At 38.6% G+C, this 25,748-nt stretch overlaps 1 protein-coding gene across 2 annotated transcripts in view; it reads right to left on the bottom strand.

The window, feature by feature from the left end:
• Nucleotides 1–25,748, bottom strand: part of LOC306891126 (transmembrane protein 132C) — a 142,526-nt gene that overhangs the window by 33,150 nt on the left and 83,628 nt on the right. For both annotated transcript variants that reach the window (XM_079451156.1, XM_079451157.1), the window contains exon 4: nt 5,594–5,777. In XM_079451156.1, coding sequence (XP_079307282.1) covers nt 5,594–5,777 — 184 coding nt within the window. The remainder of the gene's footprint in view (nt 1–5,593; nt 5,778–25,748) is intronic.

The raw sequence follows: 25,748 nt of genomic DNA, 5'->3' as shown, positions 1-25,748 counted from the left end.
GACGTAATTGACAATTAGCTTCATGACACTTTGAATTACAGGCTCTCTAATAGGGTCAGAGACATATGAACACTTCCTCTAAAACTCTGTTTTGGTGGTGGTGCGTGTGGCCTTGTTTTTATATCCCGGTGGGGACCTGAATCCCCTTCATGGGGACTCGTGCCAGACATGTATGTGTGTGAACACCAGTAACCCTCCGGTGCGAAATGATTCCACTAACCTCACTGTAATATCCAGGTGAGTCAGCGTGTGTGTGTATGTTTGCTCTCTACAGTAAGCCCTTTCAGCCCTTACACACAGCATGTGCTCTTTCCTCTACTGTGTGATTTTTGGCTCCATGACTCTGCTTTATGAAGAATTACCCTCTGAAAGCTTGTGACCGGATGCCTTCAGTAAGGTATACGTAGCTAATGTCAGACAACCTACTAGGATTAAATGAGCTTTATTTGGATGACATGTGATGGTGAACTTGTGGCATTTCCTATTAATAGCGTTCGGCTGTTTTTTTTTTTAAATGAGCAATGCAATTACACAATATGTGAATTAAAGGGATACTTCACACAAAAAACAAGTTTGAAAGAAGATTATTTTCGGAAACACGTTATAATACTGTTTCATACTTAATAGGCAGCTATGCAGGAACTTATGCGGAACAAATGGTTATTGCTGCATTAACACTGTAGTCATTACCAGTGCTCGAATTGAATCAAGGCTTATTGGGGTCCCCACCATAACACATTTTTTGTACAATTTATACAAAATACACAATATATTTGATCAAAATATGCATAAGTATATACTATTTATTAAAAACAGGCTAACATAAAAGAAAAGGCTTCTTTTTTTACTTTTGGGGAGTCCCTAATTCCTTATGGGGGGCCCCGGATCCCCCCAGTCCCCCTTCAATTCGACCTGTAGCTCAGCGGTGAGAGCATTGTTTTATCAAACGCAAGGTTGTGGGTTCGATCCAAGGGGATTGCACATACCTATGTATAAATGTAAAGGATAATGAAATGTAATTAAAGCGTCTGCCAAATGTAAAATGTATATGACTATTAAATACTCAAACGATGAATTGTGATTCATCACATGCAGAATAAACATTTGTTTACATAATATATGTCTGTGCACCGTGCATTTAAATTTTGTATTTATAAATACATACACGCGAATATTTAAGAAAAACATAAAAATAAACATTCATATATAATTTCAATTATTGGTAAATACAAATAAATACATCTAAATATTTCCTAAATATGTAAACATGTATGTGTATGTTTTTGTGAATATGCACAGTACATAGACATATATTACGTTAACAAAAACTTTTATTCTGGATGCGATTAGTCGCTATTATTCATTTGACAGCCTTAAAAAAAGTTACATGTTACAAAAACATCAACGTAAACGTTTTACATAAAAAAAAATTTGTATGAACCCTTCAATAATAAAACATTAAAAAGCAACAATGTAAAATAGATTTTACAATTACAACTAAATGTAATGAGTCTAAAACTCTCTTTCTTCATTTTTATTTTTGTTCCTCTATTGGACATGACATGGAAGACAAACAAGAACATTCAATAGTAAAGAGTATGAATGAGACTGGGAAATTACACATCAGACTTCAACCTGCAACCCCCCCCCCCCCCAAAGTAGCATCACTACTCAACACAACTATTATCCTTCAAATAAGAGTTTACTAGTCGAAAGTACCAGTTTTCTCTGCAACGTTTTTGACACACTGAAGAATCTCCCTATTAATACAAAAAAACACTCTCTATTTCTGCATTTGATTATTTAGTTTTCACCCGCATCTTATCCATCGATTGCATTTACTTCTTGATAGGGTTATTTCATTTAGTTTTTACATCGTTGATTCTATTTACACGGTAAAATGGCCCCTAAAGTGGGAGTGATAAATCTAAGTTGGCAAGGCAACAATGAACAGAACAGTGATCAAAGCTCTCGGCGGACCGCGTGTCTCTGTTAGGCCTGTTAGGGGCTTGTGTCCCCAGAGCAGAAGGCTTCCAGGCCCTTAGAATACAATGCTCTGTCTTATTCAAAAACACAAAGAGTGGGACTATTAACTGCTTCGGGAAAAATGCAAAACATCGCCATTTACACTCGCGTTTCAAGACTTTCCTTTTTCGACGCCACTGTTTCTCCCACTACTTCTTTGACCTGTGGGAAACATCCATTCATCATACTGTATTATTAAAACTAGGCATGGCAGGTCCATGTACCGCTTGTGATAAATATAGAAAAGATTGCTCTCTCTCCCCCCGTTTCTTCTTTTTGCGTTTTCTTTTCTCAACCTTCCTCTACATTCTCACACTGAGCTAATGAGGAAGAAGAACAGGGAGAGAGAGACACCAAGATGTTGTGTGTGTGTGTGAGAAAGAGACTTACATAAGTGTCATATGAAGGTTCAGCTGAGAAATGAAGGTAATGGCCCAAATGAAATGCTGGAGGCAGGATAATGTTTGAATTTCCTGGCTGTGAGTGCATTAAAAGTTCTCATTAAGATCCTCAAATTGAGGTACAACATGAGGGAGGTTGTGGTGAAATACAGACGAAACGTCAAAAATAATCTTTGTTAGCGTGAAAATATGTTGTATAATAGTTATGTAAATAGTGTTCAATTTGCCTTTAAACTTTAACAGAAACTAGAACATCAGATGTAAATGGAACACTTATTTACAACAAACAAACCCAGAAAAGAGACTTTGCCATTTCATTTAAAAAAATCCACTGCATCCCACTGCTATCCCTTCATTGTTTCCCCAATTCCTCATGAAACGCATCCATCTCTCTCTCTCTCTCTCTCTCTCTCTCTCTCTCTCAGAATGCTGTGATTGTCTTTATATCGTTCCATACATCTCCTTTGCAGTAACCCATTTATCATTCACACAACACGAAACAGTAATCGAAGTAAACCACAATACTGCACAAGCAATTCCTCGCAAATCTCTTTTTCCCCTCATCTCTCTACAGCGATGGCTCATCGGCACGCAAATCTGTAATTTCAAATACGACAGCTATTACGCATCCGTCTTTCCCGTCTTTTGCTCTCGCTATCTTCTCCTAATGTAAACAAGCAGAGGCAGACCGCCGTTGAAAGCCCCGCCCCTCCAGCAGCTGCACGGCCCTCTGGGTATTTCAGCAACTCATTGGAATCTTCAAACAACAAAGATAAACAAGTGTTCCAATTAAGAATTAATTACCATTCAGACACTCAAGTGCTTCCGTGCTCCGCCGGGAACTGCTCTGAAAGCGAGACAACACAGACACAGAGAGGAAGGAAACACGAAAGGGGTCAACATTGTGACAGGAAATAAATAACATGTAGAGGTAAAGGTGAGGATGAACGCAGAAGGTGCGAGAGATGGAGAAAGCCAAAAGAAATGGCCTGAAGGTATTACGGTGCTGGGCTTGAAAAACTCTAACAAGCCCAAAGCAGAATTACAGCAGATGTAAGGAAACAGCCGCACTGATCCAATTTATAACTGGCTTTCAACACCAAAGAGATGAGAGAGCGAAACCGGCTCTGCAGTACACACTCATTGTGGGTGAAATAGCATCTACACAGCAAGGTAAATTACGGCTAATAGGTCATATCTCTGCTGGAACTCACGAGTGCTAAAAGCTACTCTAAGCACAAGTATATCCCCTAAGTGCTTATTTTGTGGGCCAAATATATACAGGATGGATTCGAGAGTGAGTTTCGGACATATTAGTAATTGCCTCTGGTGTATAAACAAGTATAAAGACTTAATCTTCCACCAAACTATATCTAGTTTGTTCTCTTTACTTAGTGATACCGTTTCTAGACTAAGTGGATTTTTCTTTAATGATCACTATTGGGCCAATTCGACGTCCAGGATGGGGATGAGACTAAAGCATGACCTGCCTTTCATCAACTGACCTTTTCTGACTTTAAGTCTTACGTGTCACAGGTTTCTGTCCTTCTTCATTGACAGGTACTCTGGGACTCTAACAAGAGGTAACTTTAAAAGGTTTGGACTGAATGTCACTGTGGATGAGTGTGAAGTAAAAAGCTGGACACAGACAGACAGACAGAGACAGAAAGAAAGACGGAGACAGACAGACAGAAATAAATAAATTAAAATCCTTAAAAGAAACTGAAAGAACAATGTAGTAAGTAATAATCTATAAAAATCCCAATATTATAATTTAGTACTTTCACTCGTGATCTGATAGTGAAGCTAATATAAATTGGGGAACTCCAAAATGACGCTCTTCTCAGAAAATAGATGTCCCATCTTCCTGACTGCAGTCTCTACATCGCAATGACTTTCTCCCTCAGTGGAAACAGCTACTCAGCACTAAGCATGGCTCCATGGAGGGAGAGCATTGATGGGAGCATGCTTGAGTCATGTACCCCAGCAGGGCAGCCCAGTCTGGGGCCATAAGAGTAGGTACATGTGTAGCTCCATGTATCATGGAGATTTAAACAGCAGGTCAGGAACATATGACCTGACCTATCAGGAGGTCAAAACACAAGGGTTATTAAAACATACAAAGGTGGCGGAGCCATGGTCTAGACACAGGTTCCCTCTACTTCTCAACCTATTATCCTCTCTATATAGTTTTATCAATACAAAAGTATCAACATTTTCAAAAATATAAGAAATAACAGAGGAATCCACACGGACACAAAGCTAACACACAATGGTGTAGCCATTATTTAAACTCAAGTTTGTGCAACACAACTCTGCAGTAAACTTCAGGCCAAACAATCCAAACAAACACAATCTCTCTTATCTCTGCTCATGCTGTGTTTCAGAGAGTGCAGAGTTGCTACTGTCTATTTGCTAAAAGAGCGCTCTGTGTTTTTCTGATATGATATGACAAACTACTGCTGTTATATCACATATAACCACAAGACGCCACTTGTCTAAAGAACTCCTTTGTCTGAGTCCCTGTCAAACAGTTGAATGCAAAATCGAATCGCGACGTGTGGCATTGCGGTTTGCTAATCGCAAGAGGCTGCGATGTGGACGTGATGGGAAAAATATGAAACGTCTGTTCCAAGCTTGCTTCGAGTGGCATTCTTGCTAACTAAACAGTGAGTTTACCTCCGTTATGCCCAATCGGCACTGCCCGAGCCAACTGCGTAAACCGCAGTCATACTTCCGTGTCTCTGCCCCGTGCGGGTTGTCTCCCGGACGAGCCATTTAAACTTGACGCGCACAAGTAAATTCTATCTGCTTATTTCACTTGGAGGAAATGAAACATTCCGCAGATTTTTTACTTGTTTTTAAAATCCCAAATACTTAAAAACTGATAAATCAGCCTATGTAACTTTTGTACTATTTTAATAATTTAACATACAATATCAAAATAGCAAACTTTATTGATTTAAGGAAGAGAATAGAAGACACAAAAGACAAGAGTAGAATATTTGGACCTTAGTAAGTGTTAAATCTGTGTCCTGAATTTGTCTTTCTTCCACAATGTTGAAAATCAATGCTATGAATAAAATTGCAAAGGCAACTTGACACGATCTCCGCATAACAAACACAGAGCAAAAGAGTAAACATTCAGGTTGGTGTTGCATCCTCACCTCAGCGAGAGGTACGATCCCCTGTATGTCTCTCTGACTGATATAGACAGTGGTGATCACTTCTGCAGAAGCACCAGTGGAGGGATACTCGATCTGCCAGCGGACGGACTGAGATGACTGCAGGTTGATGAAATTGTCAATCTCGAAATCCACCCACATGATCTCATAGAAGGAACCATCAGATCTGTGGAAGAATAGAGAAAGACAGACGTTAAGATCAGAGCAGGGAAGAGTGGGAAACCCTCAGATCGAGGCAGAATAAGAGCTTTAGATGAGTACAACTACTGCCCTAGTGCAACGAGTCAGACTGTATCATGTGGTTTGAAGTGTATGAGACTCATATCCTCCAGGCACTGTTTTGTGTATGAAGGAAACCGGTTTCAGACAGGGTGTAAGGGCACAACATCTCATCTACTGATCTTGAAACAAATTCAAGCTATAGAGAAAAAAAGAATGTTTATGTACTACAGGACTTATTTCTTAGTCAAAATAGTCATACGTTGTAAACAGAAAGAAAAAAAATATAATATAAAGAACACATTTAATTCAACCTTTTGTGGACTTTTTTATGGGGTTTTTTACCCATTCTGGGATATCATTGGCCGCAAAAGACATATATTTGGTGCATTTACAACTTGACTTTATACATGCATTTCATAGATATATTGATACAATATGATGCTATCACAACATATGACCATTATTCACCATGAAAATCTTGCCATAATACACGTTTTTGACAGAAAATGACTGCTTTACAGTTTCCATGAGTATCACTCAATTATAGACCTAAAAAGAAAAAAATCTGAATACACATCAAACATAAATGTTCTTCTTTGACATAAGAATTGTCAATGAAAATCTATTTAGATTAAAACAAATTGTGAATTTAACCACTTTCATTGCTTAGAATCTAAAAGAAAGAAACTTGTCTACACAAATTATTTTCTGTTCACCCGTTTATAGAACCTGACACCATTTGAATTGGCTTTTACAATTTATTATTATAGTTAATTTATGATTTACACAACCCCAAATGGCATGAAAAAACAATCATGCAGTGACTGGTTGATTTACATGACATTCTGCGTTTTCTTGCTGTTAAAATAGGAGACGTGCACACACATGCAAACACACAAAACTACAAGAACGTAGCGAAACCCATTTATCCGTATGACAGGAAATCCTTCCTGATTCCTTCCTCCTCTTTTTCTCTCCAATGAGAACACCCGGTTAGATCACGACCGCTTTAAATGCTCTGTTTCGACCTCTGACCTCACACAAACAGGGGCCAAATAACAGACTCCCCTTTCTCCATTCTCAACATGACACCCACTCAAATGGGTTCAATTACACTCGCCCAATCGGCCGCTTGATGGATGTTATGCAGTCTGACCCTTCCTCCTTCAAAAGGACTCTTCTGGAAGCAGTAAATGAATCAATAAAGCAACAGACAATACTTTACTGCCGAGATGGCATATGTCTGCAGGGAGAGGCCAGTCAGAGAATGAGAAATAAATAATGTTATGGAGAACGAGAGCACGGAAAAAAGAATCAGTCACAGCCTCTCTTTGTCTCCCCTGGAAGCGCAATGTCATTTCTTTGAATACTACCAGCATTTATCATTATTCACTCAGGCTTCCAGTCAGACAGCGATCTTGCCCAAACACTCGCTTACGTCGAACAATGAGCCTCAGACACACAAACCGCACATACACGTGGGCAAGTACAATTATACACGAACGAACTGAAGAGGACGTTCAGAGGCGTTAAGAGGATTAGTTATGTAGAAGCTGATGAGTAGCGGGGAAGACAAGAAATTTATTTTGTATTCGAGGAAAGTTGTTAAGCATTAAAAACGGACGGATAATACAGAGCAGGAAAGCATCTAGTGAAGGAGAGGTGCATTAATAACGAATAAAATGTATTATTTAAAATAATAAGTTACAGTTTATTTAAACCTTGAGCCAAACCAGTAAGGTTGCAAAAAGAGAATTTCCTATTATGTCTGTCTTGTTTTCTTATACATTTATCTTATTTTGTAAGCAAAATTTTAATAAATGTAATGGGGATTATTTAAAAAAAAGGCAATTTTCTAAGACAAAAACATGCATAATATTAAACTAAATCCTAGTTTGAACTACGGCGAAGAAAGTAATAGATTATTGCAAAATATTTTCTTACAAACAAGTGCCAAAAAGATCAATAGTGACAACAGCCCACCTGCTCTAGATATCTTAAATAAATGTAGAGTTAATTTGCAATAATACACAACACGGTTTTTATTTATTTGGATAAATCATATTTTTTTATTGTGTTTTATCATGTTTTATTATGTTAGTAACCTTACTTGTTTATTAGAACTGCAGTTTGATTGATATTACTTGGAAGGCAAAGTAAAAAGAACATGATTTTTGCGAATTAACTCTTCAAACGTCTTTTTGATAAAACTTGAATCTCAGAGGGGGAATGCACAAGAATCATGGCCTTTTGAGTCAAATCCCAAACCACCAATTCACACGCTTTAGTCTCTCGCTCTCTCTCAGATGTAATAAATTGAAGTGAATGAGAAAGGAGAGGAATGGACAGTCTCATTGTCCTCCGCTGTATTAATTAGCCATCATTGACTGGTTCAGGGTTTGTGGTCGCCGCATTCACAAAGAAGCCAGGAGTTAAATCCTGACAGCAGCTAAGAGGAAGAGACGCCACTATATATCACTCGCCTGTTGTTTAACCTCTGTTGAGAAAGTCCTGTTTCAGAGTGCTGAAGAGACACAGAAGGATAGGAAAAGAGAAGTTCAGTCAGCCAGATTAAAAGAAGCGTTTGTCACCCGTGACGGGTTCACTCAGGTAAACGTTTCAGGACATCGCCCGAGAGAGATAGCTCCTCTGCAGGTGTCCGCATAAAGAGCGAGCCAAGAGCGCTCGGCTGTCAACCACGTCGTCATTTTTATGTCACTGGATCTTATGGAGTATTTTCGGGGCTTGTGATGCAAATTTAACACACGTTCCATAACAAACTGGTGTGAATGATTCAACTCTGATAAAATATGACCATTGATTATTCAGTATATTTAGCAACAGTGTTAACTAGATCTGAAAACTTTTTGAAAAAATGTGATTGGTGACTATAATCAAATCGACTAGTTTGATGCCTAGTTAAATTAGCAGACTATTGTGACTGAGCTGTAATGTAACATTGGCATATGTGGGACCCTATTTTAACGATCTAAGTGCATGGTCTAAAGCGCATGGCGCTGGTGTACTAAGGGCATGTCCGAATCCACTTTTGCTAGTTTAACAACGGAAAAACGGTCTGTGCGCCCGTGCGCATGGTCTAAACGGGTTGTCAGTTCATAAAAATAGCAATGCGCCAACAGTGCGCCTGAAAACACTTATTTTTTAGACAGGAACACCTATGGGCGCACAAATGAGCGCAAATGCATTTGCTATTTAAATAACTTGGCGCAGGACGGGAAAATTAGTGTCGGGCTGAAAACACTTGAGCTGCACCTTGTGCCACTTTGTGCCGAGTGTACGATAGGGCCCATGGTCCTCTTCCCAAGAGGCTTGAGAGACAAAATGTCTTTGTCTTGGGTGAGGCTCAAGTTCAACCCGGTGCTGAGAAAACATCACAATAAGGTTTGGTAAACTAAGTATAGTTCCAGACATTGACCTAATTTCTATTTTACTATGCACAAAGATCTGTCTGTCTGCGCAAGGCAGGTTGGAGAGTCAGCATTCAAAATATGCATGTGACGGAGAGAGGGAGAGAGAGAGAGGGAGAGAAAGAGAGAGGAAGAGCGAACGAGAACAATGTCATATCCTCATTACTGACCGCTGGCTCCAAGCCATGTCTAAAGATGTCATGAGACAAAAAAAAGGAAAAACTGAAAAAAAGAGAGAGGGAGTGTGTGTGTCAGGAAATTCATGGTTGCTGCAGCGTTCCAGTAGGTAGCAGACGGTAACCGCGGTGACAGACGGGTGGAGCACAGCGGCTTTATGGCAAACCGCACACAAGTCCATTCGGCTACACTCTTTTATCATACCCAGCACACAATAGCATACAAGCGTGTGTATGCATGTGTGTCTTAGTGTGTATCGTCGAGATAGCCCAAAAGAGACAGAAATGTCATGCTACCTTTCTTTCTTTCCCCCTGCCTCACCTTCCACTCTCATTCTATCTTTTTAGTATGAGAACCTAGTCTAGAACACAATGCCTGTTTCCACACTGTCATTTCCCCGCTGAGACTCCGGTATTTAGGTCATAGTGAAGCATATTCACTCGAAAATAACCCCACCGAGTGCACACGAGGGTTCATATGCAGGTCTGGTGAAAAGCAGCAGACGTTTGATTAAATTCAACTCAACCACCAACTGTGTAAGCAAATGTGGACTGGTGTGATGACAAAGGAAATGTACTTTAACAGGAAATGGGTGTGTGTTGGGTGGGGGGGCGCTCTGTGTTTCAGCACTGGACAGCTCCACCAATCACAGACCAGCATTATACAGCCAGAAACCTAAAATAATAAAAAGTGTCAAACTAATTATGCAGCAAATTAAGGAACTCCTGTAGTCTTTCATATTCTCAGTTTCTAACACCGTAGTGTGCACCGCATCCAGTGTGGACAACATTTTAAATTATAATAGGTTCAAATGCATTCTATTGTCTTTTGTCAGGTTGCATCCATAGTAGGAAAAATGCAATTGGAGTCAAAAGTGCCCCAGAACTGTTTGCTGTCCTACATTCTTCAAAATGTCTTATTTTGTGTACAACAGAACTAAACATTCACATTTAGTGATTTAGCAGACGCTTTTATCCAAATTGACTTACAAATGAGGTAAACAATGGAAGCAATTGGAACAACATAAGGACAACAGAAAGCAAAAGCGCAGTAAAACTGTTAAAATATAGCCTAAGATTTAGCCTAAAACTTGATTTAATGGCCCCTTAAGTAATACGCTTGACATCCGTGTTATTCCAGCTTCAACAAAAGATATTGATTTACAGTGGTTAACCACATCAAAAGCACCTTCGCTAACCACTACAACACACCAAGACATATATAAAGAGCTTTGAAACTCTGAACGATGTTAGCGATTCAGTGACATACAGCCATTCAAACAGAAGTACCACTTTGTCTGACAAAGTGTTTAAGTGGTGTGCTGGTGTCCAGCATGCATGGCTGCAGAAGTTTATTACGGCGAAATTGCCTGAGGCTTTGGAAACTCACCAAGGCCAGTAAGTCAGCATTGTGCTCTCATCAGAACTGAAAGGTCTACTGTAAGAGTGTCTGCGAGAGCTTGAAAAGCTTTAAATCAAATGTCCTCTTCCTCTATCTGTGATGCCCACTTGCTGCTAATGGCTCTGAAACTTAGCCAAGGTTTGGTCTGGATCGTTCATTTCACAAACGTTCAGATGCACGTATACACACACCGGAGGATTCCGGCGAGCACACATGAACGTACGGACACATGAAATGTTGCAGGAGAGATTTAATGCCTGTTGAAGGAGTTGAAATTTACAATTTGTAAAAGTTGGAAGTCAAACCAAAATCTATAAGTTTAATATTCAGTGTTTAAAGAGATACAAATGCATAGGAGCAGCGAAACTGGTCTCAGTTAGCCTACTACAGTATACGAAGCAAAAACAAATTTTTTGGGGGGGTGGGAAAAAAAACTGTATTAGACTGTCCTAATGTGTCAGATGTTGACAGAAGAGATCTGTTTTAAGCCAGTTCTTAAAGACACCTACGGAATCCGCTGATCTTGTGGCAAGAGGGAGATCGTTCCAGAGACTTGGAACCAATCCGGAGAAACTGCGTGAGAGTGATCTTTTTCCCTTTGTGGGACGGTACCACAAGACGTTTGATAGCTGAGCATAGGCATCGGGCGGATGCCTTGGGGGTGAGATAAACATTTGGATGCCTTGGGGAGAGTAAAACATGGGAGTAACAAAGTTCCATAGAAGGGAAGGAAGGAGGTGGGAACCGGCGAACATTTAACAACTTTACTTAAATCAAATAAACAAACACAGAAGTAAAATGCCGGCAGCGCCCTCATGGACGACTGCCGGCCATACAAAACATAAATACAAACTAAAGATATGTCCGGGCCCGGTCCTCTCTTGTCAACAGTCCTGCCGGTCATCCTCTCTCTCTCTCTCTCTCTCTGTAAAAACAGATTTAAAATATGCACACACTCAGGTGGGTAAAGCGTTCGGCAGCCATCAAACAATCAGCGGCACGGTGCAACAGGCCGGACCACAGGCGGTAGAGCATGAAGGAGGAAACGGACATGTCACATGTTCACTGTCATCTTCTCTTTTTCAAACACACACACTACTGACCTGCCTTGTCAGCTAAACTTCCTGTGATGCACCCCCTCCATCCAAGACCTTCCTGCATGCCTTTGATATACCTATCAGTCATCACCATGGAAACCAGGTAGCCTGCGCAATTTCTAATCAGCAAGTGTGACTTCTGTAGCTTATCAACAGCTCCATACTGTCCAGTTCTACGCTGCGGGATGCCGTGTCCGATCCGAGATTTCACAATGACCTTTTACACTACAAATGACAGAGATTCAGGGGTTGCTTTTTAGTTATGAAAGCATCTCTTATGTAAGCAATTATAAGCATGAACTGTTTGTGACACCAGGGTAGTCAAAATAAATTAGTTTCAGATGCAGTGTCCCCACAGAGTATTTTGACACTTCGGTGACATCAATAATGAATGATGAATGAAATTAAACATTACATGATAAAATATCCAACTGGAAACAAGTAGCCTTTCTTAGAACAAACTTTACAATTCAAAGCTGTTTTTGTTTCTTCAAACCAACTCGCCACAAAGAATACATTTGCATAAAGCCGAGCTATTCAGGCAGGCTAAGAAGTTGAAGGCTATGTACCCAAATGAACGTCTTACAAAAAAGAACGCTGATATTGCAAGACGTGCACGTATTGTGAGGAAACAGAACAAGATACAAGCCACATGGACTAGAAATTGCAAAGTAATGATACGGCTAAATGGAACACCCGAGGAAGCTAAAGTACATATAATATGTACAAATTAAAGAATTGGAATTGGAGTACTTGTGTACGTTTAACAAATTTAATGGGATTGCTGTGTCAGAGACTTGGGTTGATAATGTGAGAGTACAACATGTTGAACTGGAAGGATATCATTTGTTTACGACTAACAGGGTCAATAGGAAAGGTGGACAAGTTGCTTTGTATGTTGACACAACGTTAAGATGTACTTTAATTACAAATATATGTCTATTACCATAGAAAATATTTTGGATAATTTAACTATAGAAATCGATATGGAATTATCTAAAAATAGAATCATTAGTTGTGTTTACAGACAGGGCTGTGCGTTAACTTTTTTTGCACGTAGCGCTAGTGCTACAGAGGTTTAAAGTTTTGTAGCACAGGCCAAACAGTTTTAAAACGTCTGTTCTTTGAGAAAAAAAGACACATACAAAATATTTTTGTGTAGTTCATCATATGAAGGACATAAATGTTACAGTTGGGTAAATTAGACAAGATTGTAGACCTGCATAAACCTTAAAAAGGCTACAGTCAGAAGTGAGGAGGAGACAACTATAGGAGCGATTACTTGGAAATAGAAGTAATACAAAATAACTATCAATTGCCCTAGATGATCATGAGAAAGGTTAAAGATCAGCCCAGAACTACAAGGAAGAAGCTTGTTAATGATTTAATGATGACAGTTGGGACCACAGTTAGCAAGCAAACCATTGGTATCACGCAATGCCACAATAGATTGAAATCCTGAAGCATCCGCAAGGTCCCCCTGCCCAAGAAGGCCCGCCTGGCTCGTCTGAAGTTTGACAATGAACATCAAAATGATTCAGAAAAGGCTTTGGAGAAAGTGCTGTGAGTCGAAAACTGACTCCTGTTTTTGGATGGAGAGAAATGCTGACTATGACCCCAAGAACAACATCCCTACAGAGAAGAACAGTGTTGGAAACATACTGCTTGAGGGCTTTTTCTCTGCTACGGGTACAGGATGACTTCACTGCATTGAGGGGGCTGAGGGACAGGACCACTGTAAAATCTTGGACGAGAACCTCCTCCCCTTAACTAGATCACTGAAGATGGGTCGTGGATGTGCCTTAAACATGACAAAGACCCCAAACATATTGCCAAGAAAACCAAAGACTGGCTTAATGGCCTCTCCAGATAACACGATTTTAACCCAATGTTGGTCCGATTTGCATGTCGTAGTACGTTGAATTAATTTGTAAACGACATGGGATGTCGAGACATAAGATTCAATCATGTTGTCTCGTATAGTTCGGCATAGTATACGAAACCAAAACTGCTCCTGCGAGGTCACACAACATCAGGACACAAAGACTAGCATGTTCAATTTTTTCCTGGTCGCTCACGACAGCTGTGATGCTGTAGTGACGTTGACCGATAGAAGCACAGCACAGGAGTGCAAAGCTCTTCCGTACACGACATTCAAAAATGGTGAAGTGCAGGAGAACAGTGGTGTTGGTGCTGCTAGGTGGGACAATGCAATGAAGGGAAAGTTCATCAAGTTATGGCAACAGCACTCCTGTCTAATGCCAAAGCAGGCAGAACACGCTGCTTCAATTCCCATATCTATGTTTTATTTTATATTGCAGCCTATTCTTACCGAAAGTCACTATTGTAATGCCTATTTAATGACATCACATACGCGGTCGTAAAAGACGAAAACCTGTTCTCGTCGGGAGGACATGCATAGTCTGCCATTGATATATAAATATATATACATAATAAATATATATATTAAATATTAGTTGAGTAAACAAGTATATTTCGTAACACTGTACTTGTACATGTGTAATGACAATAAAGTTGAATCTAATCTAAAAATATAGTGTTTATAATTAATCAATTTACTGCTAGAATACTACAATGTATTTTAGTAAATATTATAATACAATACAGTGTTTTTAATCTGGATGTTCAAGTTTTACTTTTATTTTGATGGGTCGTCGCAAAGAGAGTGTGGTTGAGAAAAAATTTCTCTAACAGTAAAATGCTTATGGAATTAACTCTCAGATCAGCTCTGGAGATGGAGTCCATGTGTTCGTGCAGAGACGCAAGACAAATGCACAAGCGTCACACGCATGTAGTAATATGTTAAACTGTGAAGCACATTCACGCAAAACAAGCAGGTGACATATTTAAAGAGCCGGATAGCACCTCCGCTATTCCTTCCCTGTTTCCACATCATGGAAATCCCAGGGCTCTAATTAGCAGCAGAAAAACGCTAAAGTTTTAGTTTTAAATGCAAAAACAACTAAAATAGCTAACACACCTCACACAAACAAGCGGCTCTGTCTAGAACACGCGCAAAACTGTATCACACTCATGCTACATAACTAACTAAGGGAAAAGAGAGGGCATGTAAAAAGAATAATGCATTATACAGGACATGTATAACAATGTGAAAATAAATTAATAAGCATTATAATATTTAGTAAAGGGACTTTTATTAAAAAAAAATTGGCTATGCATAAGAATAATATTAAATTAACTTGCAGCAGAGACCTTTCAGTCAAAGTCCAGCACTTTTCCAGTACTTTCAATGTGTGTTTTCATGCTTTTCCAGTATACATACTTAAATCACAAAACGTGATATTGTGTTAGAAAATATAAAATGACATTCCCAACTTAACTAACTATAGACCAATTTCTCTTTTTCCTCAGTTTTCAAATATGTTTGAGAAATAATTGAGAAAAAGTGTTTTTTAATTCATTATTGAATTTTACGCTTAACAATGCGTTTAATCACAGAAAGGTCATGCGATTAAAATTTTTTTGCGTTGCCCAGCACAAAAAATATTACATTAAAGTCCATCAGTAATTTTTTGTAAAAATTAGCTAAAACCAACTATTGAGCAAGTACATAAAAGGTGTTCACAGTAAAACTGTGTCACTACCCTTGCAGGATTCACCACAGAAAGCATATAACAATAGTTTGTAATTTTGTCCTCTCAGGTCGTCTTTCCTGGAGATCCTTATTTGGTGTCTTTCATCCTTGTGTCTTTTCCTCACATTTGTACACAGAACGAAGAGGATCCGGCGGCTAGCCATTGCGTGGATGCTGCGAGTAACAGGCGATTTGTAGTGTGTACTCACAACTCTTGGGTAGGATTTTATACAACTTTTAGTATTATTTATGACGGCATTTAGTACTTTTACTTTTAAACGACAAGCAGCGTTGACATCTGGGGATGCATCAGTTGTGAAAAACATGAAATTAAGAATAAGAAGTGAATATGATTGGCGAATACAAGAATTAATATTGGCAAGGCATTTCAAAGGTGACGTGAACAGGTAAGACATTTCAATATTTCAATAGATAACATAAAAACCGTATCACCCTTATTGTGTTAATACAGACGGGTACAGATTCATTGGTTGTTCTTTCTCTCTTTATGTTCATAATGATAAATGTAATTTAAGCCCTATTCACACAGGATAAGTATTATCTGGGGACCTTGTGTGATTTAGAAATGACCTCCGCACATCTGAATTTCATCTGGAGCGAATTAGCACAGATAAGTGAAGCCTGTGATTTTACTCAAATTTACGGACTTACTGTATATCCCGGATATGATGCCAAGGCTTTGCATATAGAATATATAGTTGTATGATCCACAATGATTTATGACCGTTCTTGTCAGCATTTAAGACCCATGTTCAGAGATCATATTATGTATGTTTAATGTTTACTCATTAATATAAATATTTTTCTCCACATTTAAGTAGTAAACTCATGAAAACTATGGAACAATACAAAAGTAACTATGTTTAACCTAGATCAAAGTACCTTCTTAGCATCTTCAAAGTTCACTCATGCGTTAGTTTCTGTGAACGAAAGAGGAGGTAAGTACAATCCTTTTATACTACGTGCTGAGGGATGATAGGCTAACCAGTAATTGTTTGTGACGTGAGGAGTCTTCCTGATAGAACTTGCGCGAAAGCTTACATTTCTGGTCCCTTTATGGACTGCTATTCTTCTTTATACAAGCCATTGATCTCAAAAACATTTTAATTAAATTACATTGTAGTTTTCTAATGGAAAACAATTATATGTTTGTGAAAAAATATTCTGTTTTACGTGTTTTGGCTGAACTAGTGCTTTTCCATCTCTTTTTTTAAATCCCCGTTCGCATCTGCATTCTAAATTGTGCTCTGATCCTGGAAAGGACTCTGTATCTCACTTCACGCACACAAATAAATGTATGTGCTCTATCACTCTGTGATATCACGTCGCTGCCATACTTGTTTAAATAGCACAACAAGAGGATCAAAACAAAGGCAAATACCAAACATGCACACATACATTTGTTTTGATAAACAAACAAACTAATAAAAAATGCCGGCAGGGTCAAGAAGCAACAAGCCCATTCAGAGACTGTCAAAAACAGACTATATATGGAGAAGAATAGTAAACTTCAAAATGAAAATTCTGTCTTCATTTATCTGAATATTATGTTTCTCACTTTTGTCACATGAGCTTAAAGTTGTGTCCCAAATGACATACTATACATTATGCATTTATGCACTCAACCATGTAGTGTATGAATTTTAGAAATGTAGTATCGTCCCAAATGGAATACTAAACGGTAAAATATTATCTGGAAGTATATCGGTTTCCCAGACGAGTGCAAATGATGTCAGACGAAAGGCACAATGCGTGTGAATAAAAATACATTTGAACATTGTATATTTAATGAAGTTTTCTTGTGTTTTGCACAGAATTACTGTAGTCATCATCAGATTGAATTGTTATCACGCTGCAGGAGAGTTTTCCGCGAGCAGCGTCTCATAGCCCAGCCTGTTCAGAAAATGTTCAAAAATTGCTGGCGCTGACTGGCTACTTAAAAAAAGGCTGGCGGGGAAAGAGTTAAGAAAGGATTAAATACAACATAAGCTGTCCTGATGGGATCTGTGGAATGGTGTTAAAAAATGTTTACATAAGAGACCCCTTATCTTACCAGCAGCACAATATATGTAATGTTGCACAATTCTGCAATTTCTCTTCATTATTCAATTACTTTTTTCTTATTCTGTTATGATGCCTTTTATCTTCTGACATTTGTATTTCTTTAGTTAATTATGTTGTTTTGTATGACTTTATTTGCATATACAAATAGGTTCCTTTTTTGGCAAAACAAAATATTAGTGCCCACACAAAACTAGTATAGGGAATTTGTATTGTTTCTTGGGTATTCTTTAACCACATACATGCTTAATTGAACACAGCAAATGCCGGACCAAACTTAATATTACCAAACACATCAAATATTACACGTTCAGAGCTATTATTATTATTATTATTATTATTATTACTAGACTCAAAGTCACATATACGGTATACTGTATGTCTTGTTATAGAATTGTATATTTATGCTTTTAATTTAAATAAAGGGCTGATTTAATGCCGTTTCATGACTTCTTTACTATGCTAAACGTGCGGGCTTCTCATGCTTAACATGGTCAACTTGTCATAAAACGAGTTGGACGTACAAGGTAGTATTTCTGTTCTTAATACACTGCCCAAGGTTCGAATAGGTTCGGAAAGTTTTTTTCGAACATCGATAAAAACCGTCACCTAACAACTTTTCTTAGTCCCTTATTGGACACAGTCCCTTATTGGACTAGGCCTTAGTTAAATTTGGATATTTAAGTCTTTTAAAAAGTCTTTTAAATTTTACAAAAAAACATTAAGATATGTCATTTCTAACATTAAAATTGGTCTGGGACTAGGCTTAATCCCTGTCCGGGAAACCGCCCCGTAGTGAAACAGTTATGCAGGGATAATGCGATGAGGTATTTTGCGCTTGTGATTCAGTTCTTTCCCTCTGCATCATCTGATTTCGGAAATAATCATACAGATGTGTCTATATTTGATCAATGTGATCAAACTAAATACTCTTCGAGATTACAAAGTATGCAATACTTCTCTATAGGTACTCAGATTAATAGGACATATTATGAGATAAAAACACAATTGGTCAGTTGTACTGCAATTGACCAGGTAATGGGTTGTAAGTGTGATATTGAAGTAGACGTCCCCTGCGAGCCATGGATCCACATTTCTGCTGAAAGAAAGATTAATAGATTCAGGCTTTCATGAAAAAGGAAAATGCCTTTTTGGCACAAGATGGAGTCAAACTGTGACTTGTGAAGCCAGACTATAAAAGAGGGACGGGCAAACTTATCTCCTGTGTGAATGTACACACCCAGGCAGCTTTTGCTTTAGCAGAAAACCAGAAAATACATCTTCGGCCCAACATGCTCTCTCGCCCTCTCTCTATATTTTTTATAATAATATATAGATTTTTTGGGGGAGGTGGAGCTATAGCCCTCCCCTCACATAGTTTATGAGTGCGGTTACAGAAGAATGGCTCTCAGTACAAGGTGAACTTGTACATGAGGGAGCGTTTGCTTTATCCTTCATTTAGTTTCTTTCAGAAATTCCTTCTGTGGATTGATCATGACGCTGGTACATAAGAGTTTATAAGGATTAAATCAATACAAAGAAATGATTTATCGTCCTTATTAGTTCGGCAATCCTAATAACGGATGACTGGGACTAAATGAAATCTTGGGACTTTTATAGCATTTTCTTGTGTGATAGAAATACTATAGTACATATGAATCTATTCTGAAACAAAAATCAAACTCACAAAATGAAATGACATTTAAATTTGCACACACACAAAATAGCATCAGCACAAACCTAAATCACACATACAGCTTTAATACATACAGACAAACCTTCTAAACTAGCACAAAATACAATTATTAAAACAAATATTTTTCTTTAAGGAATATTATTGACTCCATAAGTATCTACATATGAAGGTTTGAATAATCTGAGTTATGTGAGTCATGAAGCATATATATGAATATCTCTCCTCTCCCTTTAGATGTTGGAGGCTTGTGTCAGAAAGGATGTCATGCGTTGCTATTTGAGACAGAAAACCAATCCAAACCTGATTTGGACCTTCCAGAACTACATGGACTTCAATCTGCTCTTCTCTGTGTGGATAGTAAAAACACAAGATATTCTGACTCTAACAGCATGTCATTCCAAACCTGTATAATCTGCAATCTGCAGAACACAAAAGAAGATATTGTGATGAATGTTGGAAACCGAACAGCACTTGTCTTACACAGTTGCATTATCTTCCTTTGTATGGACATAACATAAATTTCTCTAATGATCTTCTTTTGTGTTTTACTATAGAAAGAGTCATATGGAGTTTTTGAATGACATGAGGGGAATAATTGGTGACATTTTTGTTTTTGGGGGACTATACCTTTAAGAAAAGCAAATACATATTTTTTTACCAAAAAAGTGTCTTACATTGGCTGTCTAACATGTAGAGTGAATATCATATATGTTTATACTGTTTAACTTTAAACCACTACATGGGTATAAATAATTTTACATTTACATGCATTTACGGGCAAATTCTCATAAACTATCACATTCATACATTTTTTATTATTAATATTTAATTTAAACCAGAAACTATTGATTAAAAGAATCGATGTTATAAAAATGAAATATTTTACCCAATATTCATGCTGTATGTATTTTTTATGTTTATTGGAGCATCGCATCGTTATCTTATTAAGATTCTAACATCAAATTCTCAAATCGATCACGTAAGCCGTGCTATTTGTGTTTGTGTGCAGAGATGCTGCCTATGTAGTGTTCCAAATAAGTCACTTGTTTGTTCAGATGCTGCTTCTGAAGGTAAGTCAACAAACTTGATTTAGTTACAGAGCTAATGATGCACACTCCAACCAAGACAATGTTGGTTAATAAGACCGGTTATTTTTAAACATCATGTCTGATAACTATATCTGGCTCTTGAGTCCCAGAGGGTCTTCGGAATCAGACGTTTGATCATTCCAGCAGACGCCCAGGAAGGGTCGGAAAATAAGCAGGGAGGCTGCAGGGGGCCGGGGGTCAGTTAGGATGAGGCTCTGGAAAAATTAGGCTGGATATTTAGGGATGCATGCAAGTGCTCCTATCAAAGTGACTGAATTAGGCCAGGTATCTGGTCGCCTGTCACTGGACTACACACACCCGGCCCACCAGAAACACACAGTCAACCCCCTAATGACTGACCATCTCTTTCCTGTCCTGCCCCATCACACACAGACATTCTGACCGCTCTGTAGCCACAGCACACACACCTGCCAAAGCAGACACTTCACATACTCGAGAGTCTGTGTGTTTGGACAGTGCTGGGTTTAATGTCCGTGAGAGGTTCTATATTAGGCCAGAATAAAATGTTATTGCTCCTTCATAGCTCAAAAAACTTTTTCAATTTTGTCTATAAAAAACCCAGGTAATCATGTCATATACAATGTTATATTTGTAGATTTCCTGTCGCTCAGTGGTAAGAGCGACTCTCAGACCATGAGAAACAAAATTCTCTGGTCTGATGAAACAAAGATTGAACTCTTTGTCTGGAGGAAACCAGGCACCGCTCATCACCTCGCCAATACCATCCCTACAGTGAAGCATGGTGGTGGCAGCATCATAGTGTGGGGATGTTTTTCAGCGGCAGGAACTGTGAGACTAGTCAGGATCGAGGGTAAGATGAATGCAGCAATGTATAGAGATATCCTTGATGAAAACCTGCTCCAGAGCTCTCTGGCCCTCAGACTGGGGCGAAGGTTCATCTTCCAAGAGGATAATGACCCTAAGCACACAGACAAGATAACAAAGGAGTGGCTACAGGATCACTTTTTGAATGTCTTTGAGTGGCCCAGCCAGAGCCCAGACTTGAACCTCGATTGTACATCTCTGGAGAGATCTGAAAATGGCTGTGCACCAACGCTCCCCATCCAACCTGATGGAGCTTGACGATTGGGAGAAACTGCCAAAAAATATGTGTGACAAGCTTATAGCATCATACTCAAAAAGACTTGAGGCTGTAATTTGTGTCAAAGGTGCTTCAACAAAGCATTGAGCAAAGGCTGTGAATACATATGTACATGTGCTTTTTTTCGTTTTTTATTTTTAATACATTTTTAAAGATTTCAAACAAACTTCTTTCACATTGTCATTATGCGGTATTGTTTGTAGAATTTTGAGGAAAATAATTAATTGAATTCATTTTGGAATAAGGCTGTAACATGAAAAAATTTGTAAAAAGTGAAGCGCTGTGAACACTTTCCGGATGCACTGTACACTACTGTATACTAATGCGAATCTAAAAAGAAGATCGACAAAAGGAGCAGAATTGTGAAATAAAGGAATGAAGGTCCCAAAGAATGTTCAGGAGCATCTCATCCTGGTCTCTTTAAGGACTAATGGTCCATCAAAATTGGATTAGTCTCTTCCGGTGCTTTTAGTGTAAGTGCTGTGTTTAGACAGACATGTAGCAAATAAAACCCCATTTTTAATCTCTTATAAAGACTTAAAATTCCTATCCAGCCACATAGAAGCCACTTACTCGATCCACCTGTACGCAAACCACACCCATCAATCTAGGAATGAGAACAGAGAGGTGGAATTAGGTTGAGTAAGGGTGACAGCTGTACATCTAAAATCAGACTCTTAAAATCACTTGAATAGGCTCATTTCATTTAAGCACAAAACGAGAAGCAGTTAGATTGGGGTCAGCAAGGATGGAAAAGTTTGGCGCAGTTTAAAAGCACACGTCCACGCATATGCTTTTGGGAACGATTGGTGGTCTGAAGGTCAGAATTTTTAAAGCATTTGGGGACTGGATGAGCATTTGATTTTGTGGCGTGATGCTCGGTGAGTGTTGGAGGTTTTAAGTGATTGGGGAGAATGAGGAAGTATTAGTGGGGCAACCAATCAGAGGCTCCAAAAGGGTTTAGGTAAAAGACCCATGATAAAGATACTGAAGGAAACATATAACTTTGCCCATAAGTAGGAAACAAAATTTACCTTATCTTTCACCGAAAAAAATCTCTGTTGGAAAAAAATATACTTTTTCAGTTATTTATTATTTATTAAACATGTTTGTGTGAGCATTGGGGGAGCTATTTATGCAAATGCATACTGAGCAAGAGGGGAACACAAAACATTTCCTATAATCCCCCTATAGGGACAAGGTTTGCTCATATTCCTCCAAGAGAATATAAAACCCTCACAGTGGGTAAATTGGTATTGATTAAACCTGGAGTTACTTTGAGGCCAGCGCATTTAATGAAAAAAGAATGAAAAGAATTGACCTGATTTGGCCCGCCACGAACAGCCCAAGCCAAACCGTGATTTTAGAGAGCACATTACTCCAACCACAATCCTATTCATCTGATTCCAAATATACCAGACAGCACTAATACCCATTTTCCGAACGATTCAGAGTTTTAGATGAATACATTTGCTGCAATTGAGCATTATGCAACAATATCAACAGCCATGTGTTTATCTGCACCTTGTATGAAACTAAACATATTGCGAGCTGGGTTACGTAAAAAGATGACATTTTAAATTACCTTGTTTAAACTAACATTATAAATAATTTAGCTCCAAGCAGGGATATAGGGCCAAGCCCACAAGATATCGCAAACGCAGAGCCACGCAGGCGCAGAGCAACGAGAACGAAAACGACGGAAACAGAAAATCCATGATGAAAAAGGGACAGGTCAAGAAGAATAAATAAAAATAAACATAATGAACACAGAGGGACGGAACACGCCCATAGCCAGATTCGAACCACCAACCCCAAAAACTTAGCAAGTCTAACCACTGAGCCGACATCAATGTAAAGAAATGCAAAAGCCGAGATTTGAAGCCACAACCTAGACAAGTGTGCCAAATCTCATAATTTTCCTACGTACGGTTCATAGGGCTACCATAGACTCCCCTTGGGGAAGAAGAAGAATAATACCAACAGAAGCAGTAGTGGCCATAGCCCCTAATAAAGAAAGGTAATACATTATTTTAAAATTACGCTATATTAACTCAATATACAAAGTACAAATTCCAATGCAGATTTTTTTTCTGTGGCTGTATATGTTTATAATGAATGCATTAAGTCAATTAAAAATCATTTAAATTGCAAGAAATATTTATGCTTGGTTACTGTATAATGTTGGTAATGTTTTCAACAGTTTAAATGTATGAATTTAAACAGAGACAGATGATAGGATTTTGCATATGGAAGAGGCAGAAGAAAGCGAGGAGGGTGTCAAACTCAATCACATTAGATATGCGGCCTCTTCTAGCACAGCTGAGGCATTTTTAACTACACAAACACGTCAGGCTGAACACTCACCCCAGGGCCAAACAAATTATGATTCATCAAGCCGCAGATCAACGCAGAGTGATATTTCAAGAGTCCATCAGAACAGTAGCAGCAGGAACCAGCCAACCTCACTAGCAGCAGAAGTGTTCTGCCTCCATATGGGTGTGTGCATATACCCATGAGATTTATTACTGTAAATGCAACATTATGCAAATAATAGTTTGTGCGTATCTGCGTGTATATTTCTCAATTGTTCAGGAGACAAATTGATATTTGGGAATATATATCAAGGTAGACCTAACAAGAATCTACTATGTCATCTTTTCAGTACAGTTTTTCTTAATGTATTTTTCGACATTGCTCCATATTAGGCTACAGTACAAAAATAAAACAATTGCTACCATATAAGACTCCAAATGTAGCAAAACACTTCAATGTCAGCTCATTCAAAGCAGTGCATTCTTCACATCAGAGCAGATCTGAAATTGAAAACGTCCCAGCTGGTCTTCATCCATATATACTATTAATCTGCTCTATTAAAGGTCCAGTCTATTTAAAAGCAATTTAGCAGCATCTAGCGGTGAGGTTACAAATTGCAACCAACTGCTCACTCCACCCTCCATTTTGAAGCACTATGGTGGCTGACAGAACTAAGCTATTGTGACGTTTTCTCTTCTTTGTAGATGAAGATAACGTATTCCCGAAACGCATTCTGCAGAGCAATTTGTCCGTTTAGAGCAGGGGTCGGCAACTCGTGGCTCTCGAGGCACATGTGGCTCTTCTGCCCCCACTACGGCTCATTGCCGTCTTTATAAGGCCCTCTTTATGCCTGCTATTAAGATGCGTTTTGGTTGATCGGATCACAAGTGGATGAAAGAGGCATATCTGATAAAACACATTTACCCAGCCATACACCCTGGCTGGGTGAATGTATTTGCTTTTTCAGATTTTTTATTCGAATAGACTAAATAAGCGCATGCAATACAGCGCCGAACACTGTGCTTGGTCTTTAGCCGGCATAGTTTAAATCCGGTCTGGCTGTCGCGCTTCTCCAAATGTTTACGCATGATGTCCGTATGCGGAGAGTAGGAGGTCTCTTGTGGCTGTTCATCAAACGCAGCAAAAACTAAAGTTCACCGAAAAAAGCTCAAGTCTAACTAAACCAGCGCGTACAACACCACGACGATACTCTCCTCTTGCAACACTCCCACTTCTTGCAAGGGACAAGAATGTATATATAGCTTAACATCTAAATACAATAAATATTGCTGTGTAATAGTATTTTAAAGGTTACATATATTTTGTGGCTCCCGCCAAATTGTATTTAAAGGGAGAGGGTCAAAAATTGCTCTCTTGGTCAAAAAGGTTGCCGACCCCTGCTTTAGGGATAATGTAGAAACAACATGGCGAATTCCATGCAAGGGGACCCATGGTGTTTGTAGATAGAATAGGCTCATTCTATGGTAATAAAAACATATCACTTCATGATGTAAGGTCTTATACACCTCTGTGGTTTGGATCCTCAAAGAATTACACACACAGCACCTTTAAACACAATATTGTTGTTTAATTATAACATTCCACGTTAATGTTTTCTTGAAATCGCTAATAAAGTTATCAATTGACTAAACTGACTAACCTGCATGTTCTGTGCTGTGTTAGCCGACAAGCTTGATGCCAAAATGACAATATGCAACACGCATTTAAGATTACAATTGTACAATATGTTAATTTAAATCACTAACCGTCTTTATTCTGGCACAATTTTGTCAAATTAATTATCCAGAATTGTCATTTCTGACTTCTTGTGACGAAACACACTAACCAAAGTCCTGTAGAGAGCTCCGCCAATCAGAAAAGTTTTCCTGGA

The sequence above is a fragment of the Barbatula barbatula genome, assembly GCF_947034865.1.
Source record: "Barbatula barbatula genome assembly, chromosome: 2".
Classification (NCBI taxonomy): Eukaryota; Metazoa; Chordata; class Actinopteri; order Cypriniformes; family Nemacheilidae; genus Barbatula; species Barbatula barbatula.
The sequence above is the reverse complement of the archived record's forward strand: the minus strand, read 5'-3'. Positions and strand labels throughout refer to the sequence as shown.